Source organism: Phascolarctos cinereus, unplaced genomic scaffold (genome assembly GCF_003287225.1).
Source record: "Phascolarctos cinereus isolate Bilbo 61053 unplaced genomic scaffold, phaCin_HiC Scaffold_4;HRSCAF=312, whole genome shotgun sequence".
In the NCBI taxonomy this organism is placed as follows: domain Eukaryota; kingdom Metazoa; phylum Chordata; class Mammalia; order Diprotodontia; family Phascolarctidae; genus Phascolarctos; species Phascolarctos cinereus.
In genome coordinates, this window is record NW_027555847.1 from 440,982,693 (window position 1) to 441,009,313 (window position 26,621).

General features: G+C 38.5%; 1 protein-coding gene across 1 annotated transcript in view; it reads left to right on the forward strand.

The window, feature by feature from the left end:
* PHLPP1 (PH domain and leucine rich repeat protein phosphatase 1) overlaps positions 1 to 26,621 on the forward strand; it is a 278,290-nt gene that overhangs the window by 238,913 nt on the left and 12,756 nt on the right. Inside the window, 2 exon segments of the mRNA XM_020995722.2 lie at positions 12,359 to 12,489; positions 23,894 to 23,998. Coding sequence (XP_020851381.1) covers positions 12,359 to 12,489; positions 23,894 to 23,998 — 236 coding nt within the window.

Consider the following 26,621-nt stretch of genomic DNA (forward strand, 5'->3'; position numbering starts at 1 on the left):
TGTTTTTTTGGACACTGTTACCTTGGCTGACCTTTAACATCGTAGCTACAGTTGCTTTTTGTTTATATTTTAATAAATAAAGGCTGTTTATTTTTTTTTAAGTACCTAGTTAGAAAATACATCCAATAAACATTTACAGTTTTTCTGGACGTGACTAAATCTGAAAAAACTTGGAGCCTGACCATTTGTAAATTAGGTTCCCTTTGCTTTCCCCTGGTTCCACATCTCTCCCATCCTCTTGTCCTCCCTGTATCCCCTGGCTTTCACATTAATGTGCTTTCTGTTTTTTTCCTAGTTCGTCTTAAATTATGCTTCCTATGGTCATAGATGCAGAGCTGGAAGAAACCTAAAAGGTCATCTAGTCCCAGCTCTTCATTTTACAGATGAAAAAGTGACTAATTGAACTGAAGGTCTTTTTAAAAAGTCTAAGTTGGTATTGTAATAACTGTTCCTTTAACCTAATGGTGACAGATACAAACACGTTTATTTAGACCATTCAAAGAGAAATTATTTGTGAAAAGTAGTTCCTGGATCTCAAAGAGTTCTCTTGTCAAGTAGTAAATATGCTGTGAAAAATGTATGTCATGTAGTAAATAAGCATTCTAAACCGTGCTCTAAATGCCTGGTTTTTTGTTTTTGTTTTATTTTAAGAAAAAAATTATCCCAAGTTGAGATACAACAACCTTGATTAAAATTATTGCTATTGCAAACCCCAGATTTGGGTCAGGTAACTCCTTCGAGAAGTGTTGGAAAATATGGTGCAGCAGTTATGCAAGATGATATTAAACAAGATTTAATTTGGCCGTTTCAATTACAGAAGGTTAGATGAAGTTATGAAAATGTAAAAATGAGCAAGCATGTAGTGTCATTTTTTTAAGGATCTCTCTAAACCATTCCCAGCCATCAAGGAGGAAAGTGAATTTTTATAGTTTTGTTATTAACAAGACTCTAAAAGCTACAAATGTGGAATAGGGAAAAGGAAGAGAATAAGCATTTATTAAGTGCCTTCTTGTTGTTGTTCAGTTGTATCTGACTCTTTGTGATCCTATTTGGGGTGTTCTTGGCAAAGATACTGGAGTGGTATGCCATTTGCTTCTCCAGTTCATTTTCCAGATGAGGAAAATGAGGCAAACAGGTCTTGCCCAAGATCACAGAGCTAAGAAGTGTCTGAGGTCAGATTTGAATTTAGGTCTTCCTAACTGCAGACCCAGCATTTCTATCTCTCTATCCGCTGCGCCACCTAGCTGCCTTTATGTTATAAGCAAAGGTCCCCTAACTCAAGTTTTCATATTCCATATTGATCTTTTTTTAAAAAAGACAAACATGAAAAACCATACACATGAGCCCTAAAACAACAACTTAGCCACCCTCTTTCAAATGAGTAAAATGCAGCCCAAAGCTTTTTTCCGTTTCCGTACATCCAGTGAGTGAGCGCCCCTAAAAGTGATGACTAAGCATCTATTTGTTGATTATGATTAGGGGCGAGGGAATAGAAGTTGTCATTGGCAAAAAATAAAAATAAAAAAGGAGCATTGCTTTCAAAATTTTCCAAATGAACTGTAATCTTGAGGTCAATGGAATCTTTGGGCCCAGTCCAGCTCACCTCTTCTCAAAGAGCCGTGGCAATTCATTCCTTACTTTCCCCCTCCATTGGCCCTTGCAGACCAGCCCGGCAGTAGTCTCAGGGAATAGAATAGGCTCTCACCTCTCTGCTCAGGTCCCTTTGGAAAGTCCTAAATGCAAGGGCACTCCCTGCATTATAATTAGACCTCAGTCAGTTACTGTATGAAAGGGAGACTTGGTCTTGGTATAAACTTGTGCTTAAAACTTGTCCTGATGTTTGTTTTGTCCAGTTGAGTAGCCATGGATAACAGAACTGCGCCAAGGCCTGTGCTTGAAAAAAAAAATAGTCACCAATGGCCACTTGTTAGCTGTGCCTTTTGAACTACTGCTTTTACAGCAGCATTCAGGTTTTCCAGTACCATGATTCTTAATTACTGCTGCCAGAATACTAATATCTCCTAGTCCTGCTTGGGTTGTAAAAGTAGTTTAAGCAATTGAAAGAAATCTGTGACATATATAGTGGACAGACTCTCCTATTTAAACTTAAAGAGCACGTTAGTAACTTCTCTTTCAAAACAATGTCTCTGGCTTTATTACTTAATTACAGGATTCAGTAATACTGTTTAAAATGTTAAAGCTCCTCAGGAGAAACTCCCATTTCTGATTCTTTTGTTATTCTAAGCTACTCCCTCCTGTCTGTAAGGGAGCAGACCCATCTCCGGGGGGGGGGGGGTCCGAGTTCAGAATCTGGGGGTGTAGCCAGGGAAGAGAGGATAGAGTTCTCTACTTCCCTCTTGGGAACAGTGGTTGGAGGAAGCTGAAGGTCATTTAGAACTGAGCACCTTTTGTTTTTTCTCTGAAGTAGGATGAAACAGGAGCTCTCAGTCATAAACACACAAACAAAAGACATGGAAAAATGGGCTGGTTGGAAAAGGTGTTAATTCATGGAAAATGGGGTAATGGAGGGGTTTGGGGGAGGTCCCTTTTGTGGAAGTTTCCCTGATGAGGACTACAGATCAATCAAGGTATCAGTTTCACTAAAGACCTAGCTCAGTCAATAACAATGACAACACAGCAAATTCACATTTCTGTAAGCTCTTAAAGGTTTGAGAAACACTTCCTCATAACATGCCTGTGAGGTCAGTATACCTGATTTACAGATGAGGAAACTGAGGCTCTGAAGAGTTGAATAACTTGCCACATTTGCCTAACTAGTAACTGCCGGTGTTTGGATTAATATCCAGATCCCCAGACTCTTAAGTACAGCATTCTGTCTGCAAGGCTCCCCCTTCCTCCATAAAGTTAATTCACTTCAGTACAGCTTATACAGGTATTTACCTCTCAGGTGCTTGCCATGTGCAAAGGCATTTTGCAGTAGGAACTTAGTCTAATAAGGTACTTAATTCGGTGGGGAATCACAACACATTTGCAAATAAATCTTGTGCTAGACAATGTGATAGGGACAAAGGAGAGACAGAGTGGTTTGAGGTGTACCTTAAAGGAAAAAAGTTCCAGAGACGGATGTACAGAGAGTCATTTCCATTGGCGATGCTGTTCCAAATGAATTGAATGCCACTGACATTGATCTCCTAATGTGTGCAAGGCCCTATGGTAGGTGCTGGTAATGCAGATGAAATGAAGCAGTACTAACCTCCAAATCTGTATTCTACCTGATTATAAAAATCTCCTTGTTCCCCAAATCCTTATAGGAGGAGATTGAAGAATAGCTAATAGGCAAGTTTGTTTGGAATTCAGAGTGTGCAAAATGAAATAGCAATGTATCCCCAGCTTGTCACAAAGGCTTAGAATATTGTACTTAGAGCCAGGAAGATTTGGGTGTAAATATCACCTCTGATACTTAGTGATTAATTCTGTCACTATAGTCAAGTCACTCAACACATCTGTAATTAAAAAGGACAGTAATGCCTATGAGAAGCCACATGGCATATTGAATAGAGAGCTATCCTCATAGTCAGGAAGAACTGGGCTTACCCCCTGCCTTACTTGCTCTGTGACCTTGGTCCAAGCAAATAACCTTAGTTCCCCTGGCAACTCCCTAAGACTAGAAGTTGATGGACAGTTGCCAGTCTACGCTGAAGGGAGAGAGAGAGTTTTCCCCACTGGGCAGCTAATGAAATCATAGATTTGAGGTGAAGTAACTGCCTTACAAGGCTGTTGGGAGGCTCCAATGAGATGATGCAAGGACTTTGCCAAATGGAATGCACTGACTCTGTCAGAGAAGCCATGTCACATAGTAGCTAGGGGAAGTCTGGCCTCAAGGCCCATCCCTGACACCTGCTGACTCTGGAACCCTGAGCAAATCTTTGAACTTTTCAGTACTCAGGCAGTTCTCTAAAATTATAAATTGTACAGTGCACTTGCTAGTCTGCTTTGGTAGTGGAAAGAGCTTCCTCATCAGGCATTCCTTACCTCTGTGAAAGCTTAGGTCCAGCCCAGAAAAGAAAATTACTTGCAGAAGGAGGGGGATGCAGTGGGGAAGTAGCTTGTCTCTGGCTAATCTCTGGCCACTGTGCTCCCCACCTCTTCATAGGAAGACTTGAAGAGCAAAAATCTTGAGCTACATTCTTCCATCCCCTAATCTAATCTGTGATTAAAATGATTGGTTTAAAAGTCGTTTATGGATTTCCTGCATACCATGTGCTAAATGTGATTAAAAATAGTTGTATTAGATGGCACTAACTGATTCAACATACTTGAAGTTATGGAATATGCAATTTTGGTATATGTGTTTTTGTAAAATAAGATACTTTTTGAAGGAAAATGCCTAAGGAAGTGAGTTCTGCTAGTGAGACCACAGGTAAATAAGTCTGATCCTGAGAAATTATGTCCATGCCTCAGTTTATACAATAGATGTGTTGTTGAAAGACGGCATGTGAATAGAATTTTTAAAGAGCAAGTCATTTTTAGCTTAGTAGGTGAGCTCACTATCTGAAAGAATCCTAAAGTCAGTCCTTCTATAAAATGAGAAATCCATTTGATTACCCAATGGTAAAAATTTTTCACTTCCATTGTCTTTAATTGGAGCATGCCTTTAAAGTCCAGTTGAAGAGAATGATGTAAAAGAAATGTGAATGTGGTTTTATAAACAATCAGAGGGTCTTCCATCATAACATTTTTTATGTTAATGCAGATTAAGATTAATTTGTATTTTTAATAGTTATACAGGATCGTTGACAAAGACTAGAACTTGACCTTTTTGCCTTGTGAGTGACTCGTTCCAAACTCAATATGAGTCAACAGTGTGATATTACAGCCAGATAAGCTAATATTGCATTAAGCATCATTGAGAGAAACAAGGGTCCGTGTCCAGGGAGGCAACAGTTCTGTTGTAACTAGTAAGGTCATATTTGGAGCATCTTGTTCAGTTCTGAGTTCCCCATGTGAGGTTGTGCTAAAGAGTGCCCCAAGAAGGTAAAGGGCCTCCAGTTATGTCATATGAAGATTAGTTGAAGCAATTGGTGACATTTAGCCTGGAGAAGAGAAGATTTAGGGGGAATGTTGATAATTATTGTTGTGATTTGTGCCTGACTCTTCATGATCCCATTTTGGGGTTTTCTTGGCAATGATAGTAGAGTGGTTTGCCATTTATTCTCCAGCTCATTTTATGGATGAGGAAACTGAGGCAAATAGGGCTGTGACTTGCCAAGAACTACAAACCCTGTCACACAGCTAGTTAAGTGTCTGAGGCTGAACTTGAATTCATGAAGGTTAGTCTTCCAGATTCCAAGCCCAGTGTTCTCCCCACTGTTCCACGTGAAAATTACCTTCACATATTTATTTGAAGGACTGTCATGTGGAATAGAACTAATAAGCAAAAGGTAGAAATTGCAAAGAGAAGAATACAGAGTTTATGGAGAGAAAGACTGTAACAGAGTTGTCTAAAGTTGGAATGAGTTTCATAAAGAAGTGGTGGCTTCCCCTTTGCAGGAACTCTTTTAAACAAAGGTGGAAAGATCACCCATCAGCTATCTTGCCTTCTTGCGTGTGTATGTGTATGTCTGTGTAGACACAGATACACATACAGACACACACACACACACAGACACACACACACACATACTTATACCCAGATACATACACATTTGTATATCCTTCAAACACTTACCTCCCAGTGTCTCAGCTTGGCTTATTTCCCACTGCTCCTCCACCTCTCCTCAGCTACTCAGAGACGGTCATAGTCTCGTTCTTGCCATCACTGACAAATGCTCTGCTTCCATGGTTATGAACTCGAAAATTCCCTTATCTGATCACAGTCTTTTGCCATTCCTCCTCTCCTGCCTTGCAGCCACAAACCCTGTTCTTTGTCCAAACCCTAACCTGCAGTACTTTACCATCTTAGGTCTTTCTCAGGCTATCATTCCTGTCCTGGCCAAACCCTCGTCCCTTCTCTGTCTTGACCTCCTAGTGAGCCAGTTCCTGTTCTGCTCCGTCCTCTTCTTGCCCCCTCATCCTCTCTTCTGCCTTTTCTTGTACCCATGTGCTGCTGAATAAAGCTGGAGAAAATCACGAAGCTATGCTGAGCAGACCCTCCACTTCTCGCTCTCACTTCCCCCCATTCAGTCTGTTGCTGAGGCCTGTCTTTTCATTTTACCTTGTAAGTATCTTTTTTCAGGAGTGGACTGTTGCCATAGCCTGCTAGTTTGGCTCCCTGTGTCAAGTTTCTTCCTGTTCCAGTCCATCCTCCGCTCTGCTGTCAAATTAATCTTCCTAAAGTACAGGTCTGACCATATCACCCCCAGTCTCGCATACTCAACCAGCTTCTGTTTGACTTTTAAAGCTCTTATTAACTTTGACCACCCCCACCTTTCCAGCCTAGAATTCTCTCCCTCCCCATCACTGTCCCTTTGCTTCCTTCTTGAGGAAGTCTTTCCCACTCCCCCATAATTCTGGTGCCTTATCTGTGTCGATTACTTCAAATTTGTCCGGTTTTTGTTTGTTGCTTTTTTAAAAAAATTTGTACATAGTTGATTTTATGTTGTTTCTCCTCTTAGACTGAGCTCCTTGATCGTAGGGACCATCTTTGCCTTTCTTTGTGTTCCCAGCACTTAGCATAGTGCCAGGCACATGTAGACACAATATTTATCAACTGACTGGTTGACCTCTGTACTCTGACTCCAAATCTACACAGATCACATTGCTGTCTTTACCACAACACTTAAGGTCTGTTCCCACATTTCTCCCTCTCCAAAAAAATGTAGCTCTAAGCTGCCCTCCCTAGGAGGCAAAGAGATAGCTAGGTTTGTGCTAGATAGAGTGCTGAATGAAACTCAGGACAATTTGAGTCCAAATTCAGCCTTAGACATTTTTTAGCTTCATGACCCTCAGCTTCCTCTATTGTAAAATGGTAATAATAATAGCACCTACCTTTCCATGGTGGTTGTGAGGATGAAATGAAATATTTGTAAAGTACTTTGCATGGTTTCTGATATGGTAGGCATGATATAAATGCTTATAATAATAATAATAATTATTATTATTAGCGAGAGGCTCTGGGTTTAAGTATTGAGTCAGCTACTTACTAAGTCTATGAGTCTGAATCACTTTTCTTCTCTGGGTCTCAGTTTCCTTTCCTATAAAATTAGACTAGATGACATTTCAGGTCCATTCTAAAACTTAATCTGTGACTTTATGACCTGTCTTTCCAGTTCTACTTTATATTACTCCCTTCCATGCATTCTATGCTTCCATTCACAATGGACTGCTGACTGTTCCCAGAATTTGATATGTTACCTTTCACCTCTGTGTATTCTTGCTAACTCCTGTGCTTGGAATGTGTGCCTTCCTCTCCTCTGCCTTTCAGATTTTCCCCTAGATATTCTTCCTTTCCGATGTTGAGTGTTTACTTGTTACCTTTTGTCAAAAGCAAAGTTTCTTACAAGGAAAAAAGATCCATATGGGGATTTGTTTCTTCTAAATCCAAAATAAAAATTAACAGCCTCTAGACCAAAGAGGACAAAAATTTGTTCTTCAATGAATCACAGCTTGGTTGTATAGAAAGAGGATTGCCCTAATAGTGGAAAGAAATTCAGTCAGAAAGTAAATTAGGGATGACTATTAATGCCATACATGAGCCACTGTGCTGTTGGATAAGTATATGTGAACCAAAAGGAGCTGGTTGATATTTGAGTACGGTATCTGGGAGAAATTAAGGAGTTTAAAAATTTAAGATGAGATTTCAAGACAAGTCGTAGGCAGATACATAGTACCCTAAACAGTAGGAAATTTGCTGTGACAGTTGGGGGGGGTGAGTGTGCATAGAAGAAACTATACTATGTATACAAAGATTTGTAACACTAGGAAAATATATCAGAACAAAGTGAAATATTGCAGCTTTTATGGTATGGTTTTAAGTGATACATTATACACAACTGTTTCTTTGAAATATCTACTCTCATGTATAGATAGCTTGAGTTCATGTTCATTAATACAATGCCATTATCTAAACATGTTAAGAGTTAGCAGGGGTAAGTTTTGATCTGAACCATGAATCATTTCACAACCACGAATAATCTTACTTTTGTGGGGGTTGGGTTATTTTGGTTTTGGCATTCATGCCAGAAGTTTGTTTTATAGAAAGTTAATTATTGGCAGAAGTATCCTAGGGTGGGGTTGCAGCTTGTTATTGGGCAGGGCTGGGGGGAGGGAAGACAGTTTTCTTTGCTAGCCAAGATTCAGCCAAATTCAGCCTTACATACTTCCTAAACCATGTTTCTTTTTTAAAACTGTTTCTATTTTAAAGAAATCTCAATACAATGAAGCAGTGTTATGTAATGGAAAGAAGGCTGCATTGGAAGTCAGAAAACCTGGATTTGATTCTCAGTGCTGCCATTTGCTAATTGTGTGACCTGCAAGTAATTTCAACTCTCCAGGCCTCAGTTTCTTCATCTGCAAAGTGAAGGGATGGGGCTAGATGACCTCTGTGACCCCAGGCAGCTCTAAATCTAGGATCCTATAATTTTAAATACCATAGGCAGAAATAATAAGTGTGTACTGATCTTTCTGAAAGTAGTCTCTGGAAACTGTCAATATCAGTCACAGGTAATTATTTACTGAGCCCATACATGCAAAGTACTATAGGACACAAGGGGGAAAAAGTTTACTACTAACAAACTAATTAACTTTAGGCTAATCCCCTAGCCTATCTGGTCCTCAGTTTCTTCATTTGCAAAATGAGAGTTTTAGCTCCAAAACTGATTCTGTGACTACAAAACAATGCCTCTGTCTGTCACCAGGGAGCTTTGAGTCACTATATCCACAGAGGTGCCTAAGTTTCTGTAATTTGCTAATGGAATAAATAGAACTCCCTTGAAATGTACAAAAGTGGTAGGAATGGTAAGAATTCACACTGATCTAGAACTTTACACATTGCAAAGCACTGTGTTTAGGAGTTCTATGGTAGATGGTGCCAAGGATATCATCCTGATTTTTACCAGTGAAGAAACTAAGGCTTAGAATGGCCTTACCTGGAATATATGTTTGAACTGATTTTAAGTAAACTCTCGGCTGCCTACCAGCTAAATTTTGTTTACTGAAATGGCTTCGTTCCCAGAAAGGGTATTTTCATAACTTTCCCAGAACAACTTTGAGCTTATCGTAGGGTTTTTTCTTAATATTAAATGATTTTCTTTTTAGTGCCAGAGGTAGGATTTTTAAGAGTTTTTATTTTTCTTCTGTTGATGCTTTTGTGTGTGTGTGTGTGTGTGTATACACACACACACACATACATGTATTTCATTGTCAGAACTTTCTTCAACTATTTCCTTTTAATATCTGTTATCATTTTGCTCCTGTGTTCTCCAGATTCATTCCTGACAATCACTGTTTATACTAAGCTAACCAAATTGTCTATGCTTTCTTTGGTCATTGTAATCTCACCAGTTGCAAGTAAGAACTATTTAAACCCTCATCTTTTGAGGCTTATAGTCTCATTTATATTGCTATATACACTATACTGGATCGATTTTCAGTTTTTAAAAAAATAATTTATTTTTAGTTTTCAGCATTCACTTCCATAAGATTTTGAGTTTTAAATTTTTCCCCCCTACCTCTCCTCCCCCCTCCCCAAGAGGGCATGCAGTCTGATAAAGGCCCTACTTATACATTCATATTAAGGATATTTTCCCATTAGTCATGATGTAAGAAAGAATTAGAACTGATGGGAGGAACCACGAGAATGAAGCAAAAAGACAAAACAACAGAAGAAAAGGAGATTAAATAGTATGCTTCCATATGTATTCAGACTCCATAGTTCTTTCTCTGGATGTGGATAGCATTTTTTCAATTTTTGGTTTCATTGTATTCACGCTTATTCAATTCAACAAATATCCATTGACTACTTTTATGTGCAAAACACTGTGCTAGACATAGTGAGAAGAGTATTAGATCCTGAATCAGGAGAATCTTAGATTTGACCTTGGGCAAGGCACTTAGCCTTTATGGGCCTCATTTCCTTCATCTGTCAAAAAAAAATTAGAGACAGTATTGAAGGATGATGCTTAAGGCACAGGTGGTGGACTCAAATAGAACTTTCTAGTGTGGCCTATAGAACCAGATTAAAATGTAACTGGGAAATGTTTAACAAAATAAATAAAAATACAACATAGATAATGTTAATTTGTGGTTTTCTAAGCCAATATGTGACCTGTAGAGAGCTGTTTCTCTTTGAGTTTGGTTCAATAGTATTATTGTGAGAATCAAATGAGAAGAGATATGAAGGGCTTTGTAAACCTTAAAGCACCATATTTTAGGGAGTTGTCCACGATAACGCCAATAGCTAGCAGAAGTCAGTAGCAGAATTCTAACGTAAGTCTCTCTAACACCACGTCCGAGACACTTTGCATTGTAACATGCTGTCTCCATTAGGGGAGGTAGCTATGCCCACAAACAACTTAATTATATAAGGCACAATAGTGTGGTAGGAAAGGTCCAAACACAATACTAGGAAAGCATAGATGAGTAATTTATTTGCAGCTGTGGAGTTTAAGGAAGGCTTCTTGGAGGAGACGACATCTGAATTGGGCCTGTTCTAGTTCCTTATCTGTTACAATGGATCACTCAGAACAATCCCTTTAATAGAAACATCCAGTAACCTCCAAGAAAAACACAGGCCAGGAAAGTGCAGCAAGTAAAAGCTACTGGCAGGAAGATTCACTGGGATCCCAGGAACACTCCACCAATGTCTCAAAACTTCCTCTGTTCCCCTTGCTAGAGGATTCACAGCTGGATCTCACCCGGGTACAAAGTTACTCAAACTATCTCAGGTCTGCCCATGGTATCTTGGCTCACAACAGTGGTCAGTGCTATAGGATCATGGAGTTAACTCAAGACTCCCTAGTTTCATCCTGGCCCAAAGCAGACCTTGAATGACAGGAGAAGGGCTTTCTAGGTATGGGGAATCAGGGGAACAAAAGCATAGAGTTTATTTTGTTTTGTTTTATTTTGGGTTTTTTTGGTGAGGCAATTGGGGTTAAGTGACTTGCCCAAGGTCACACAGCTAGTAAGTGTCAAGTGTCTGGTCTGAGACCAGATTTGAACTCAGGTCCTCCAGACTCCAGGGCCGGTGCTCTATCCCCGTAGAGTTTATTTTGTAAACAGTAAAGAGACCAGTTTGGCTAGAGGAATAGGGTAAATAGTGAGTGATAAGGCTGAGAAGGTGGGTGGGGAAGGGGATGGGGAAGCAGAGTATGGAAAGTCTTGAGTGCTGAACTAAACTAAAATTTTGGATTTTTTTTAAAGCAGTCATCTACCATCTCTGGTCTTTGGGGGCATAGAGAAGAATTATTTATCTTTTACAAATATATTATTGAGTAAAGTGGAAGATATTGGTACCCAAAATGGTTGATTTTCACTTTGCCCACACTTCCTGTCCATAATTATATCTTTTAAAAGGGAATTTTAAACAAAAGTTTTGTCCATAGATTTAACATGCTTTAGATTTCTTAGTAATTTTATGTTATTCAGAAACTTCATTTTCTCTTTAACCCTTCTTCATTACCATTAACTAAGATGTTCCCCAAAGCCAGACCACATATAGCTAGAGAATGGTGGCTACTCATTATTTATCTTTTCAGTTAGGTACATTTTAGCCTTTACATCCTTGCTTTCTCAGTCATGTGGAGAATTTTACATTAATGTGACCACATTCATACCCTATTCAATATGGCTTCATGTTTTCAAGTCAGATTTGCTGTCACCCATTAAATGGCAAGTCCAGATAATAGTTTTATCTGCTGTATTTCACTGAGCCAGTTATTTAATGTAGCTTTTGGGGAAGCATGCCCTCTCATTTTATAAATGGACACTTCCCTCATTTTGAATGTTTCTTTTAAAGTACAGAGTCTTTTCTAAGTTGCATTTTGATAGTTTCTTATTTGTAACCACAACCCTCTGTGACCAAAACAGCTGCAGAGATTGTGTGGGCAGTAGAGTCCGCTGTCTTCAGAATATTTCTGTTGATATTTAATTAAAATCAACAACAACAAAAAAGAAGAAATGAAGAGTGTGTGGCAACATTTGTGATTCTGTGATCTGAGGGAAAAGTACAAAAAAAGTGTTTACATGGCATTTAATTTAATTGCAATTAATTTAAAGACTGCTTTATATATTTATGGCAGAGCAGTAAACAAACTGTCTGATCTTTCCAGATTCAGCCTCTTTTAGTACTGAATGGTCTTACCCATGACCTAATTAGCTAGAAAAGGGTAGGACCTTGTGACAGAGCTGGACCCTTTCCAAATCCTCCCCCTTTCTTTACTGTGTTCTCTTGTTCCTTCAGTGTGTGGACCTGAGCTGTAATGAGCTAAGTGAAGTCACATTACCTGAAAACCTGCCTTCAAAGCTACAAGAACTAGACCTGACTGGAAACCCTCGGCTCGCCCTGGATCACAAAACCCTGGAGCTGTTGAAGTAAGTATAGTTTTCCTGAAGCGTAGTTGATTACAGAATTATCCACAGAGCCATAGGATGTTCAACTCAATAAAAAATACCAGGCTAGGCACCCAAGACAGATTGTTCATCGTTGCCGTTACCTAAGATTCACTGAGAGCATTTGCAGGAGCAAATTAGAAATCTAGTGGATCTGAAAGATGGCACCTCCCAATGGAAAAGTGGCTATACATATGCAGCTGTCAACGTATGGGCAAGAGGCATTTCTACTCAAAAATGAGCCCTAAGATAATTTTTACCACTATCCATTACATAGTAAAACTAAAAGAAATAAAACTGCTTATAGCTGGTAACCACTTTGGCTGAAAGTGCCATGTTTATCATTTGGGACAAGAACTGGACCAGTGATTTCTTGAGCATGGGGACCACACAGGTGAGGAAACCTCCACCAATACAAATCAGCACTCTCTCTGCAACTCCTAATCTTAGAGAGCTGCTTGGAGCACCAAGAGGTGATCTGATTTGCCAGAGACCACATATCCAGTATGTGTAGGAGTAGAATTTTAACCCAGGTCTTCCAGGCTTGGAAGCCCAACTGTTCAGTATACTATGCTGCCTTTTGTATCTGTACCAAGGTGATCTTTCACTTTACCTCCAGTTGAATTATTTTGGTTATTCTTAGTGCTGGTTTGGATTCATTTTCTCATAGTAGAGTGAAGAAGAAGTTATCTTTGGTACGTATCCAAAGTCTGTTGGCTTATTAGAAAAGAAAGAACACTGACCCTGGGAGTAAGGAGAAATAGGTTCTTTCTCCTACTAATTACTTTTATAAACTTAAGGAAATCACTTAACTTCTGAGCCTCAGTTTTCTCATCTATAAAGTGAGGAAATTGGATTACACCAGTGTTTTTCAAACTGTCTTCCACAGTCCCCTGGGATTCCATGAAGCAGTCTTAGGGATTCTGGGGAGGAAAAAAAAATTACAGTGTCAGAAAAGAATACACAACAAGATCCTTCAGCTTGACTTAAAATGATCAACATTCATTTATATTCTTGGTATTTAAAAAAAAGCTACTCTACGTTTCTACATCAATGGTCAATTATGGATAATTGTAAAATCAAAAAAAAAATACTAAAAATAAGAGAAAAGTGTGAACAGCCAAGTCTCTGATGATGAAGCAAACATCCACAGGGACAAAGATTGCGACTGAACCTGTGATTACATTGAAATGGGAAACTCTCTCTTCCAGTGTAGATATGATGCCTGGAGTGGAGGGCTATAGAGTTAAATGGTTGGTCCCGGGGGGTCACAAAACCAGTGTTAGTCATATTGGGGACTTGAACCCAGATAATCCTGACTTCAAGGTCATCTTGCTAGCCACTGTGCCATGTCTCTCTAATTCAGGTTTACTTCTGGTGGTCCTGAGGTACTCTGTGTAATTTATAATGAAAAAAATTATTTTAAACTAGTTCTAATACTTTGCTAGAATTTCATAGGCATTTGTAAATTGAACACTTAATTTAAAAAAAAACCAAACCCTCAAATGTTTAAAGTGAAAATGCAAAGAATCACAATTCCCTAGAAATGCTGACTAATATCTTACTGAGGGGGAAAATTGAATTTATTATGAAGCATCTTATGAAGTATTGTATTCAATATTATTTCCATTTGTAGACCACTCATTATAGTAAATAGCCACATTCTTTTCACTAAGTAAGAAGTAATACTTGGAATAAAGTTGATCTCAAATATAAATTTTTTTAAAACCCTTCAATTTTTTTGGTACCAATAGTTCTGTTTTAAAAAAAAATTATTGTAGAGATCTTATTGCAGAGGTTTTTACTAATGTGTTTTTTACCTGAAAGACTCCAAACTCCAAAACATTTGAGAACATTCAACCAGCTAATATCTTAGATTCATCAGAAATACTTGTTTGTTTTTGTGGTTTGTTTTTTGTTTTTTGGGTGTTTTTGTGCAGACAGCTAATTTGAGGATACTCTGTGTGTGTGTGTGTGTGTGTGTGTGTGTGTGTGTAAATATCATGTGGAAACCTTAGAGAAAAATAAACATTTCAGACTTTTTCTATAGCAATAATGTTGAAATATTCTTTTCAGTCACCCAGAATTTACTCTGAAGTTGTTTAGAGTCTTTTGCAAATTAACTTTTTGTTAAACTTCATTAATTTAATATAATTTTGAATCACTTGCATTTTGCTGCAAATTCTACAGGATTTCCTCCATTAAAATGGTTGTTGGTTAAAAGTTGATAAGTTAAAAGTGTGTTCATATTATGATAAAGACTTAATTGAAAGTGCTTTCCCAGATTCATCTTACTCTAATAACATTCCTGTAAAGTAGGGAAAGGCAGGTATAATCCCTGTCATCAAAAGGGGGAAATTGAAGGCCAGAGAGAACGTGCCTTTCCTTTTTAAACATTTATTTTAATTAATGTGCTATTGATGCTTGTTTTTACATTGATGTTATTTCCCAGTAATCTTCTTTCCCCAAGGAACATGATCCTTTAACAAAAATACAGTTAAACTAAATATGCTATCAAATTGATTATGGATGACAGCCTTGTTCCCTCTGAAGAGATGGGGTTGTCTCCTAATCAGTTATCTGGAGTCAGGATTGGACAATGCATTGAACTGAGTTCTGAAATTTTCAGTGTTTTCCTTTGAACTGTTGTGTGGTTCTTATGTATATCGTTCCCTGAGTTCAGCCATCATTTCCTCAAGATTTTGACTTTCCAAGGTCACATGATAATCTAGGAATAAGATCTTTTCTGTTAACTCTATGAAACCCTTCATTTGATCCTTCTATTCCCACTATCATCCTATATCACTTCTGTCCTTTGTGGTCAAATTTCTCAAAAAGGCCATCTGCCTCTCTGACTACTGACATCCCTGCCTTTCTCCAAGTCCCAACTAAAAATCCCATCTTTTGCAGGAAGGCTTTCCTAACCTCTCTTACTTCTAGTTTCTAGTGCCTTCCCTCTATTAATTCCTACTCATCCTGGATTTAGCTTGCTTTGTATATGTTTTTTGCATTTTGTCTGCCCTATTAGACTATAACTCCCTGAAGGCTGTGACTACCTTTTGACTTTTTTTTTTTAATAATATTTAGCACTAAGCACAGTGCCTGGCATATAGTAGGTGCTTAATAAATTTGAAATGATTTATTGATAGGCTGATAAGCTATTTAAATTTATTTTTTTTCCTTTCCTTTCTACTTCCTCTTTCCTACCCTTCAATCTCAACACATTTTCTCTCTCTTCCCTTTTCTCTGTATGGGTTCTTCTTTTTTCTTTTCTGTTTCTACCATAGGTGTGCCAACTACATTCCTTTCTATATCATCGTTGATGGCTGTAGTGGATTTGATTTAAATCACTAGTGAGGAATCTCTAAGTTCCCCTTAACTTTAATATATATTTTTCACACTTCTGGAAATTGTTTCACTTTTAAATGTCTGTACCATGTTTTTAAACTCAATTATTTAGACCTTTATTATTCCAGAATAATTTTCAGTTAACATCAAAATTATGTGTTTTCATTTTAAAATCTAGAAAAAATACATTTAAGTGAAATCACTAAACAGTGAAATCTCATCAGTTCAGTAAATTAATCCCAAATATGTAGCAGATGTTTCTGTCACACTGTATTAGGATAGCAGCTGCCACTGTTACTCCAGATATTTAAGTTGTTTTGTTTAAAACAAAAAGCTTACCATTCTGATTTTTAATAAATTGTTATTAGTAATCTTATTCTAGTTAATGCAAATCCTCCTTTTGAGAAGTCTGTGGAGATTCAAAGTCATACTTTGCTTAATAAGATTCTCATTGAATTTAACCCTGACTCCCTTTGGATAAAGTGATTATTTCCTAAATCTATAATGAAATTAGACCTCTACCTGTGGCTTGTTTTAATTTACACATACAACTTTACTAAAATGGTTACATTCCATTTTCCCTCATATATTATAATTTTAAGAAATCGAAGTACTTTATAATATTGAGCTTTTATATCTACAAAAATTTGGGTTTTTTACCAAAAACTTTTTCCCACAAAAATAACGCTTTAAAAACCATTCTAAAACTAATTTTTATTCACCCTTCTGATCTCACAAGACTTAACTTTGCTGACCCACACCTTAGACATTGCTGCCTCCCAGAGTGTGGAGTGAGAAGTACAGTAATATGCAATCAAGGCAGTTTAAGAGAGTCCTGCTCACTTTGCTCTGTACCTCAGTAACAAACGTTTAAGTGTCTGCTTTGTGCGAGGTACTGGGCTGGGTGCTGCAGGAGTTTACTAAGAAGGCTTTGTGCTCATGCTGCCTAATCATGAACCAGTCTACCAGTCACTCTAGACTAAAACATTCCATGAGAAGTCCTGTGAGAGGTACAGAGACAGCAACATTAGTATCTTGTGCTTTGTTTGGATAGCACTTTGGGTGCTTTACAAATACATAAAATAGGTAGATAAAAATAAAACAATAGATACAAGTATAGGCAGTACACAGACCACTTTCATCTTCTGTCTTCTGATCCTCCCAAGGCTTTGAGATATATGATCACCTTTTCACAGGAAACTGAAACTCAGGGCAGCTGAGTAAATTAGCTAAGGTCATGCAGCTAGTAACTGCCGAAAGCAGTGGGTATTCTGGAGAAGTAGAATGTGAATTACTTAGGAGAACATGAATTTGTTGAGGCTAGAGATCCATTTTTGTCCTCCTGATCCCATGGGGCCTCTTACATAGTCGGTGCTTAGTAGATTTTTTTTAATTAGTGCTGAATTCAGTACCCTTTCTACTATACATGCTTCTTTTTCAAAAGAAAATTTATTTTAACATTTAAAAAAAATTTTCATTTCCAAATTCTATCCCTCCTTCCACTCCCTTTATATATGCTTCTCAAGTAATGATAATAAAAATAATAATAGCTAACTAACATTTACATAGTCTTTAAAGATTGCAAAGCACTTTACATGTGTTACCTCTTTTGATCCTCACAACAATCCTGGGAAGTTAGTGCTAATACCCCCACTTTAGAAATGAAATAACTGAAGATGAGAAAAGTTGTGACTTGCCCAAGGTAACATGACTATTAAGTATTAGAGCCATGATCCAAACAACTTCAGCCTTTCTGACTCCAAGTCTGGCACTCTATCCATTGTACCACCTAACTGTAGATAAAAAAGATTGTAAAGTATCAGATGAAGGAGAAATCACATTGACTGGGTGGTGGGTATCAGGAAAGATTTCTTAGAGAATATTGTATTTGAGCTGGTTTTTGAAACATGCACAGGATTTCAACAGGAGCATGTGAGGGGTGAGGGAGAACTACACTGCAGGTTAAGGGAAGAGAATAAGAAGAATGTAGAAGCTGAACACCTTTGGTGATGGGGAGAGTGGGGGGGGGAGGCAGTGGGTGGAGGCAGCGTGTTAAGGGAGTAGAGTCAATACTCACTCCATAAGCAGGATAGCAAGTAGTTTGGACTTTATAACAGGGGTGTTTGGATATAGAATTAAGCAAAATAATGAAAGACTCCATAGCTAGGGCTAAATTATGGAGGAGCTTGAATGCCAGTTTGAGGAGTTTGAATTTAATTCCGTAGCTTTTTGAGCAAGAGAATGACATGATTGAAACTCTGCTTGAGAACGATTGATTTGTCAGGTGTTTACATATAGGATGAATTAGAGGAGAAAGAGACCACAAGCTAGAATGCTAATTTGGAGGCTAATTGCAGTTGTCCATTTGAGAAGTAGTAGAATTCTAGACCTGAGTGGTAGCACTAGAAATAGAAAGGAATTCTAATGAAATTGTAAATAACTTCACCCTCACTAACTCAAAGTAAGTTTTCTTAGGATCCTGAATTTGAAATTAATTAGGCTAATTATCTCTCATTCTTTTAAAGTCAGAACAAAGTATACTATATTATAGAAAGCACAAGATTTGGAGTTAGAAGACCTACTCAGACAAGTCATTTAATCTCTCTGGGCCTCACATTTCCCATCTGTCATGGGAGATCACTAGATGATCTCTGGAACATTCTTTTGTAACTCTAAATCTTATAATGCCAAGGATTCCATTATTTGCATTCAATTGTCCTGTGTTCTTTACACCCCAAACATCTCCCATCAGAATTTTCTGTTCTGATTTTTACTAGATTTATATTGAAGTGGTCTCATTCAATAATTGAATGACATGTATTTGGCTCAGATAGGTAGGAATCTAGGGTACTTACAGCCCTTATAGGAACCTCATTTACTTCTTGACCGATCCTTCTACTAAGAAGACTTTGGGGAAATACAGCACCTAATTCTTTATCAGTGAAGCCTTCATGAAACAGTTACTCATTCATTCTTTATCAATAATGTAAGCCCAGTAAAGGAAAATCCTCATGATTACTTGTTGAATTTTCTAGACAACAAGTGATGACAGTCAGGGTTCATTGGGTAAAACAAGCCAGGAGAAATGAGATAATCTCTCAGTGGAGATTTATCAGCTACAGAGGTCTTGAAATTTCCATCAGAGACAATGTTACTATTCCAGCTTCGTCAGTTCAAAACTTGAGATAAGACTGTAGCTCCAAGTGGTCCCTGTACCCATTCTTCCCCCCCCCCCAAAAAAAAAAAAGATCAGGGGGAAATCTGGTATCAATTTTTCTGGACCAGCAACTGCTTATGAAAAGGTATTAGTCTGTAGGCTGCATTAGAGTACTTTCAGTCAGCAACTCTCATGTGCAAATACTTGTATAAGTAGTATGAGGATGTAGCTAGCCATGGGAACAGCCTCTGTCCTGAGTCCCCATAGGCAGACTCAAAGCAAGTTTCACATGACTTTGCTCTGTCAGGCAGATTCTTCCAAGGTTTTATTATGGTTGTATCCGCCTGTCATTAAAAGTGAATCACATTCCACATTTTAAATATTAGCTGCACAGCACTCAAGGTCATAATAGCAGCAGTTCATGTTTATAGTTTCTGAAGCACTTCCCTCACAACAACCCTATTAAGGAAACAGTAAAATTATAATTATCCGTGTTTTGCAGATGAGGTTAAGTCACTTTGCTAACTGTTATGAAGCTAGTAAATGGTAGATCTGGGACTCAAATGTTGGACTTCTCTCTCTCAAGTCCAGTGCTTGTTTATTGCTTAGCCCTGTTTACCCTTCTCTCCAAGGAAGCCACATTTAACCTCTTTAGAGGCAAATAATTTCAATTATTTGCTCTGGCATTTTGTGGTGAGCTGTGGGCCTGGTCATTTTTTAACTGTAAAATTGTTTGTTCATTGAGTTCTCAAAAATCATTTGCTACATCCATGTTCTCTTTGGAATGAACTCACTTTCTGTGTTTGCATGACTTCAAAAATTGTTGCAGAGTACAGAAGTGCCATTAGTAAAGACTGATTCAAAAAAAAAACACCAAGGTATGTTTTAAATCCATGATAGGAAGTGAACCTTTAATCTTAGGAAGCAACTCTGGCATCTGACTCCAATTTAAATATATGTGAATATCTAGTGTAGGTGTTCCTTAGGGCATTGCAGATTTGGTTTGCTTATTTTTATGTGTTTGCGCAGAGAGAGAGAAAATGAATTTTCTTATTTGTGCTAGCTGGGCCCTGGTTTCAAGATCTCAATTAAGGGTGTCATCAAGTGGAGTCCCAGACCCATTTAGATTCCAAAGAAGTTATGCACACATGGTAGGAAAAGGACAAGGAAAAACAGCTCCACTAAAAAGGGACAGTTGGGGTTTACAAGCATTCTCAGTAGAAGAGATTGTTAAGAGATTTTAATGGGTTTGGTTTTTTCTTCTTTTATTATTGGACCCAGTGAAAGGAACTGGTTTCTTTGAAGTTTCTGCATTGTATGAAGGTCTTAGTACCTTTTTGAAAAGGAACAGGCTATTACAAAAGAAGGCAGCAAAAAGACTTCATAGGATCTTAAGGCTTTTGCCTTTAAGAAATATATTTCTACCGATTCCCTCTTCTGAAGTTTGAAAAGTTACACAAGAAATAGTGTTTAAAACAAACAAAAAGGCAGACGAGTCTTTTTGGTAGAAACTGCCACTGCTCTCTTTTTACTCACCTAGAAGGAGAGCTTTATCAACAGGATTGGAAACTTGGGATCAGATGCAAACCTTCCACAGAAGCCTTGCTGTAAACAGAAATATTAATTTGAGGACTTCAGGAAATTTACTTGGGCAGTATCTATGATTTGTGTATTCTGCAGTCCCTTACACTACAGAGCAAAAGTATATACACTAGTGTTGGTGGAGGAAAGTATAAGCTGTCATTTGAATAAAACTTTAAGAGAAAAATCCAAAGAAATTAACACCAGAAATAGATGTTCACAACAAATAATTCTTTTCTGCATGAACAGGTGCAAGTCAGATATCAGTGTACTTCTTAATTGAGACGTACGTGAGTCATGTGTACAGTAGCCCAATAAGGTTTTAAGTTAACCAGCACTAAGAAATAACTTAATTTTTTGAAGTGTCTTCCTCTCCTACCAGAGGTTGTGGCAGAAGTGAGCATGTCTTGTACTAGTGTTAGGGAAGCAACATAGAGAAATGGAAAAAGTACTAGACTTTGGAGTAAGGATGACCTGAGTTCAGATCCTCGCTCAGAGGCTAGCTGTGTGACCCTGGGGCAGTTTTGAACCTCAGTTTCTTCATCTATAAAATGGGGATAATGATAGCACCTACCTCACAGGGCAGTTGTGAGGAATAAATGAGATGATATACATGAAGTGCTTAGAAAACCTTAAAGGGCTATATAAATATTAGCTTCTGTCGTTGTTGTTGTTAGTTGACATGTGCTAGTTTTCTTTGATTCCACAGCAACAAAATAATTAAACAGACACACACACACTCGTGCATGTGCATACAACCGTATTTGTAACAATAGGAAAGCCATGTTTATGCCATGGTACCCAGCCATTTGTAAAGTCAAGCTAGCAAATATTTATCAAGCACCTACTGCATGCCAGGCACTGTGCTAGGGGTTGGTAATACAAAGAAAAGCAAAGAACAATTCGTGCTCTCAAGAATCTCACAATCTAGTGGAGGAGACAGCTTGCAAACAACTACATACAAACAAAATATAGACAATATAAATTGTGGCTAATCAATAGAAAGTAGCCCCTGGTGGTAAGGGCAGTTGGGAATGGCTTCTTGGCCGAGGTGGGATTTTAGCTGGAACCCAAAGGATCCAGAGAAATCCAGAAGGCAGACATGAGGAAGAAGAGAATTCCATGCATAGGGGACAGCCAGTGAAAATTCCTGGAGTCTGGATGTAGAGTGTCTGGTGGAGAAAACAGCAGTGACAGTGTCATGGATCACAGAGTACACAGAGGGGAGTAAGGTATAAGAGGACTGGAAAGGTAAGAAGGGGCCGGATTAATAACAACTTTAAAAGCCAGATGATTTTATTTTTATTCCTGGCGGTGATGGGAGATGCCACTGGAGTTTATTGGAGAGTGGAATGATGTGGTTATCCCTTCACTTTAGGAAGATCAGTTTGATAGCTGAGTGGGAAATGACCTGGAGGGAGGTGAGACTTGAGGCAGGGTATTGCAGTAGTCCAGGAATAAGGCAATGAAGATCTGCACTTGGGTGACAGTAGAGTCAGGGGAGAAGGGGTCATATCTGGTTGATGTTACAGAAGTAATGTCAATATGCCTTGACATCAGATTGGATATGGGCAGGGGAGAGAGTGGAGAGGAGAAGGAGGAAACAGTGAGGTAAGGTGAAGGCATATGCCAGTGAGAGAGAATGAGGAGCTGAGGATGACACCTAGGTTGCTGAGCTTGGATGACTAGAAAGATGGTGGGACCTTCAGCAGGATTAGGGAAGTTAGGAAGAAGAGAGGGTTTGAGGAAAAGATAATGATAAAGATAAACCCTATTTCAAATGAAACAGATAGTCATGACAAGAATATAAATAGGCCATGTAGCATAGTGAATAGAAGGCCAGTCCTGAAATCAGGAAGACCTGGATTCCCAATCTCTGAGTGCAACTCTCCAACTGTAAGTTACAGAGAAGATTCTGATCAATATCAATAGGATGTTCCTCACATGGCAATTCCCTATACCAATGAAATCATCCCTATCTCTATCTCTGCCCTCAGGGAGCTGACCTTGTAATAAGGTAGGACATCTGTTGGTCTGTGTGATAGCCAGGGAAGAGTGTTTTGCTTTGAAAAGTCATCAAGACAGTGAGTAGAGCCATAAGATGAAATCTAGTAGACACTGTGCAATGGTAGCATAGATTGATTACTGTTCCCAGTTCAAGAGAAGGCTATGCCTGTGGCATACTGGTAGATTCAGGTGACTAGTGGCGGCTAGATGTGGAGAGCCCTCTCCTCTCAGGACAACACAACCCACAGAAGGGACCACTGGAGGTCTGGCTGGAAAGGTCAGCAGCATCAGGGTGGCAGAACAGGTAGATAAGATTAAGCCTTTCTTGAGGCTACCTTCAGTAATTCCACTTGGGAATTATTTTTTTTAATTTGGTGTTTCCGTATTAGGGTAGTCTGTTCTTTGAACAGTCATGGCTTGTCAGAGTTGGAGTGGGACAGCTGATAAAAATTCCCATTATGTATTTGTAGTTCTTTAATCGGGCGGGATCCTTAGACTGGAAAGCTGAAAATCCAACAACGAAAATACATGGAGCACCAAAAATTAATTTGTGTATCAGGACAGAGGGAAAATTGGCTTAGTCTCTCAGAGTTGTAACTTAAATACCTTAAAGTTTTCATAATTTCATCAGTATGGTGAGTAGTCTTTCAACCAAAGCAAATCGCAGCCTCTTTATACCTTACCAGATGATGGCCTAAATGAGTTGCTATGATCAAAAAAAGTCATCATGTGGTAGTAATGAGCCTTTCTACTGGTCCTCAGATGAAAGTCCACCTGTTCTCCTGTGGGCCCATACTCAAGAGCTTTTCCAGTATGGTAGGGCTTGCCCTGCATATCTTCATGAACCCAGGGGTCAGCTCTTCCCCACAGTGAGGTATCAGAAAAGATCATACAAACACCACCTGGTAATTTTGCTTTGTCACTCACTGTGTTGACCAGTTATATGAATGATTCTTACCTGTATCTTAGTTATGTTTGTTTTCTTGTATCAAGGCCGGGAATGGTCCATTTAGCTTGCATTACATAGCATCTGTATAGTTCAATTAATAGTTTGATGTCACCAGAAACAAGTTTTATAGGTTTGGTGTCTACACCCTCTGATTTACGTAGTCCTAAACAACAGGGTATTTACTGGTAGTAAAGATTTGGGAAGATTCTTTTGCATACCCGAAGCATAGTAATAAATGAATAAATTTTAACATTCCAAGAGCCTTGGGAGTTTGAGCTAATAAAGTGAAGCTAATGCTTATCGTTTGGCATTTTAGTGATTTCTTTTCCCCTTTCCCATCACAGTAATATCCGGTGTTTTAAGATTGACCAACCTTCAGCCGGTGATGCTTCAGGGGCTCCAGCTGTATGGAGCCATGGCTACACGGAAGCCTCGGGTGTAAAGAATAAGTAAGTGGATGGCTTTGGAACAACAGGTGATGCCTGCCTTCTTCTCGCAATCCAAGTGAGAAAGAAGAACCCAGTGCTTGCTTTTCTGATACAAAATCCAGTGGAGGACATTTTTTTCCCCAGAGTGAGATGGTGCCATGACTTATATTTGAACACTTAAGCTAAGCCTTCACTGGTGGGCAGCTCTCACACTCTTTCTTTGTTACAGAGGTTGCTAGGAGATGGTGTGACTGACACCAAGTGTTGAAATGCATCTCTGCTGCTTTAAAAAGCCCCTTTACCTTGCTCTCTAGCCTGCTTACCAAGCAAGACCACTAAAAGAGGAGTGGCCTTGATTGTCCATAGTCAACGTCCCTTAAATTATTGACCAATTGATAGTTTTGTGGGGTTGTTTTGTTATTTTTACTTCCCATCTAAAGTGGCCATTCCATTGTCAATACTCAACACCTGTTTCCTGCACTATGTCTTATGTTGCCAATAGGTCTCTGTCCATCTTAATTTCTGATTTTTTTCCCCCCAGTTTTCCCTTTCTTTTGGGTCAGGGTGCTGGTTTTCTTCAGACTACCAGAAATAATCCCTGTGATCTGACTTTTGTTGTTTTGGTAATTTCTGACCTCTAATGTTTTAGGGGAGTGTGGAATGAAAGAATCTTATCAATTAGTACATTTGTTATTACATAACAAAGGAAGTTTTAAAGCCCTCTAGAAGAAGGCAATAATCACTTCCCTACCCTCCAGCTTTGACTATTGGCTGTAAAGAAAACTGATGGATTAAACGGAGGCTCTTTGAATCATTCTCATCAAGCCAAGCTTTCCCTTGGTACAATACACAGAAACAGCTCAAACTGTGAAACACTGATCCTTCTCTTTCTCTCCCTGAGGTTCCATGTAATGGTGTCATATCTTCAGTAGCTAAAGACTCAGTGTCCCTATCACACCCACTGTTTTGTTGACGATGGACGCACTGGGACACCTGGAGAAGTTTACCTACCTTCCCTCTGAAGTGTAGCTATTGCATAATTTCTGTGTACTTTAAATTTAATTTCATTGTAACAAGTATGAACAATTAACATATTCATTGGACAGGCTTCTATTTTTAATTTTTTTAAAAAGAATTATTGTATGATTAAAAAACCCTAGCTTTATTATAATCATTCAAGCAAGCATTTATTAAGTGCCTTACTATATGAGTGAACATACATGAAAAAGATTAACTGAACTTAGGGTACTGTCTGAAATGCAAGACTGTAGAAATAAAATGTATTATCGTATACTCACCATATTATGATCAGGACTGAAGAGCTTGGTGTAGGCAGGGATCTTTCTTATGCGTGTACTCTGCCTACCTAATTATTCCCTCTTGACTACTTTTTCCCCCTTCTTTGAATAGTAACTACTTTGTTTATGGAGGCTTCTCACGTACTTTGTCCTTGAGACCAGATAGAGAAGGTAGAGCTCACTTCTTGCCACTGGTTTCGAGGAAGGAAGATATGTTGAGGTGAGGCTTCACCTTCCCTGGGCTGAAGGTGCAGAGCCGTTTTGTCTTCTAATGTGTTTCTAACTCTTTGGAGGAAATCATAAGGAATAGAGGGAACTGTATACCTACTAGATTCTTTTTCATTTAGCATGGTCTTCTTAAGGCAAATGTGTTTTTTACAACAAGCCTGAAGTTCCAAAAGGAAGAAATTCTGTTTGTAAACATTGTTAACCTATCAGTTATTCCTTGAAAAGTATTTCTCCAGAATATACTGTCTCACTTGAAGTAGTTTTCACTCCAATTAAAAAGAGAGAGAGAGAGAGAGAGAGAGAGAGAGAGAGAGAGAGAGAGAGAGAGAGAGATTAAATAAAGAAAGATATCTTAGGAGCTTGCGATACTCTTTAACTTTCCCTTGGGTGCTGTGTAACTTTGGATGAATTACTGCTTTTCAGATGAATGAAAGAGCACCATTAGGTGCTTACTGTATTAAAGCATTGAAGATACAAATAATCTGTTTTCAGAGAGCTTACTTTCTAAAAGGAGAAAGAAACGCGTAAAGGAGGTCTCAGCTACATGTAGATGCATTTTTTGTTAGGGTGCTTCACAGAGATTAATTAAGATTAACTAATTAATAATTAAAATTAAGGAAAGACATGCATAAAGCTGAATGAAAATTACTAATGGTAGGGGCAGAACAGGACCCCATACACTTGCACCTGCTTCTCATACCATCCCACTTCCTGGTTTCCATTTTAAGAGTAGAAATATCAGGAGAGAAAGGGGAAAGGGGGAGATAATGTCCATAAATTAAAGAATAAAGTATTATGATTACTCCTGTCCAATAGGGCATTAGTTCTGACATAAGATAAAGTGGTTCAAATTAGTTAGCTTCTTGTTCTAAATCTGATTTAAGTCATCAAATTAACTCCTGTATGTAGAATCTCAGTGAATGAGACAACAAATGACTGCATAATCCCTAATATCATCTGAATCATGATAGTTTTCATAGAAAGCATGTATGCCAGGTGCTTGTTAGATCCAGGCCTGGCTGTAGGTATCCCTCCTGACAGAAGCAGTAGAAAGGAAGCTTAACCATGCTTTGACTCGTAAAACTAGCATCCGATGCTGGAGAAGGGAGGAGGGAAGA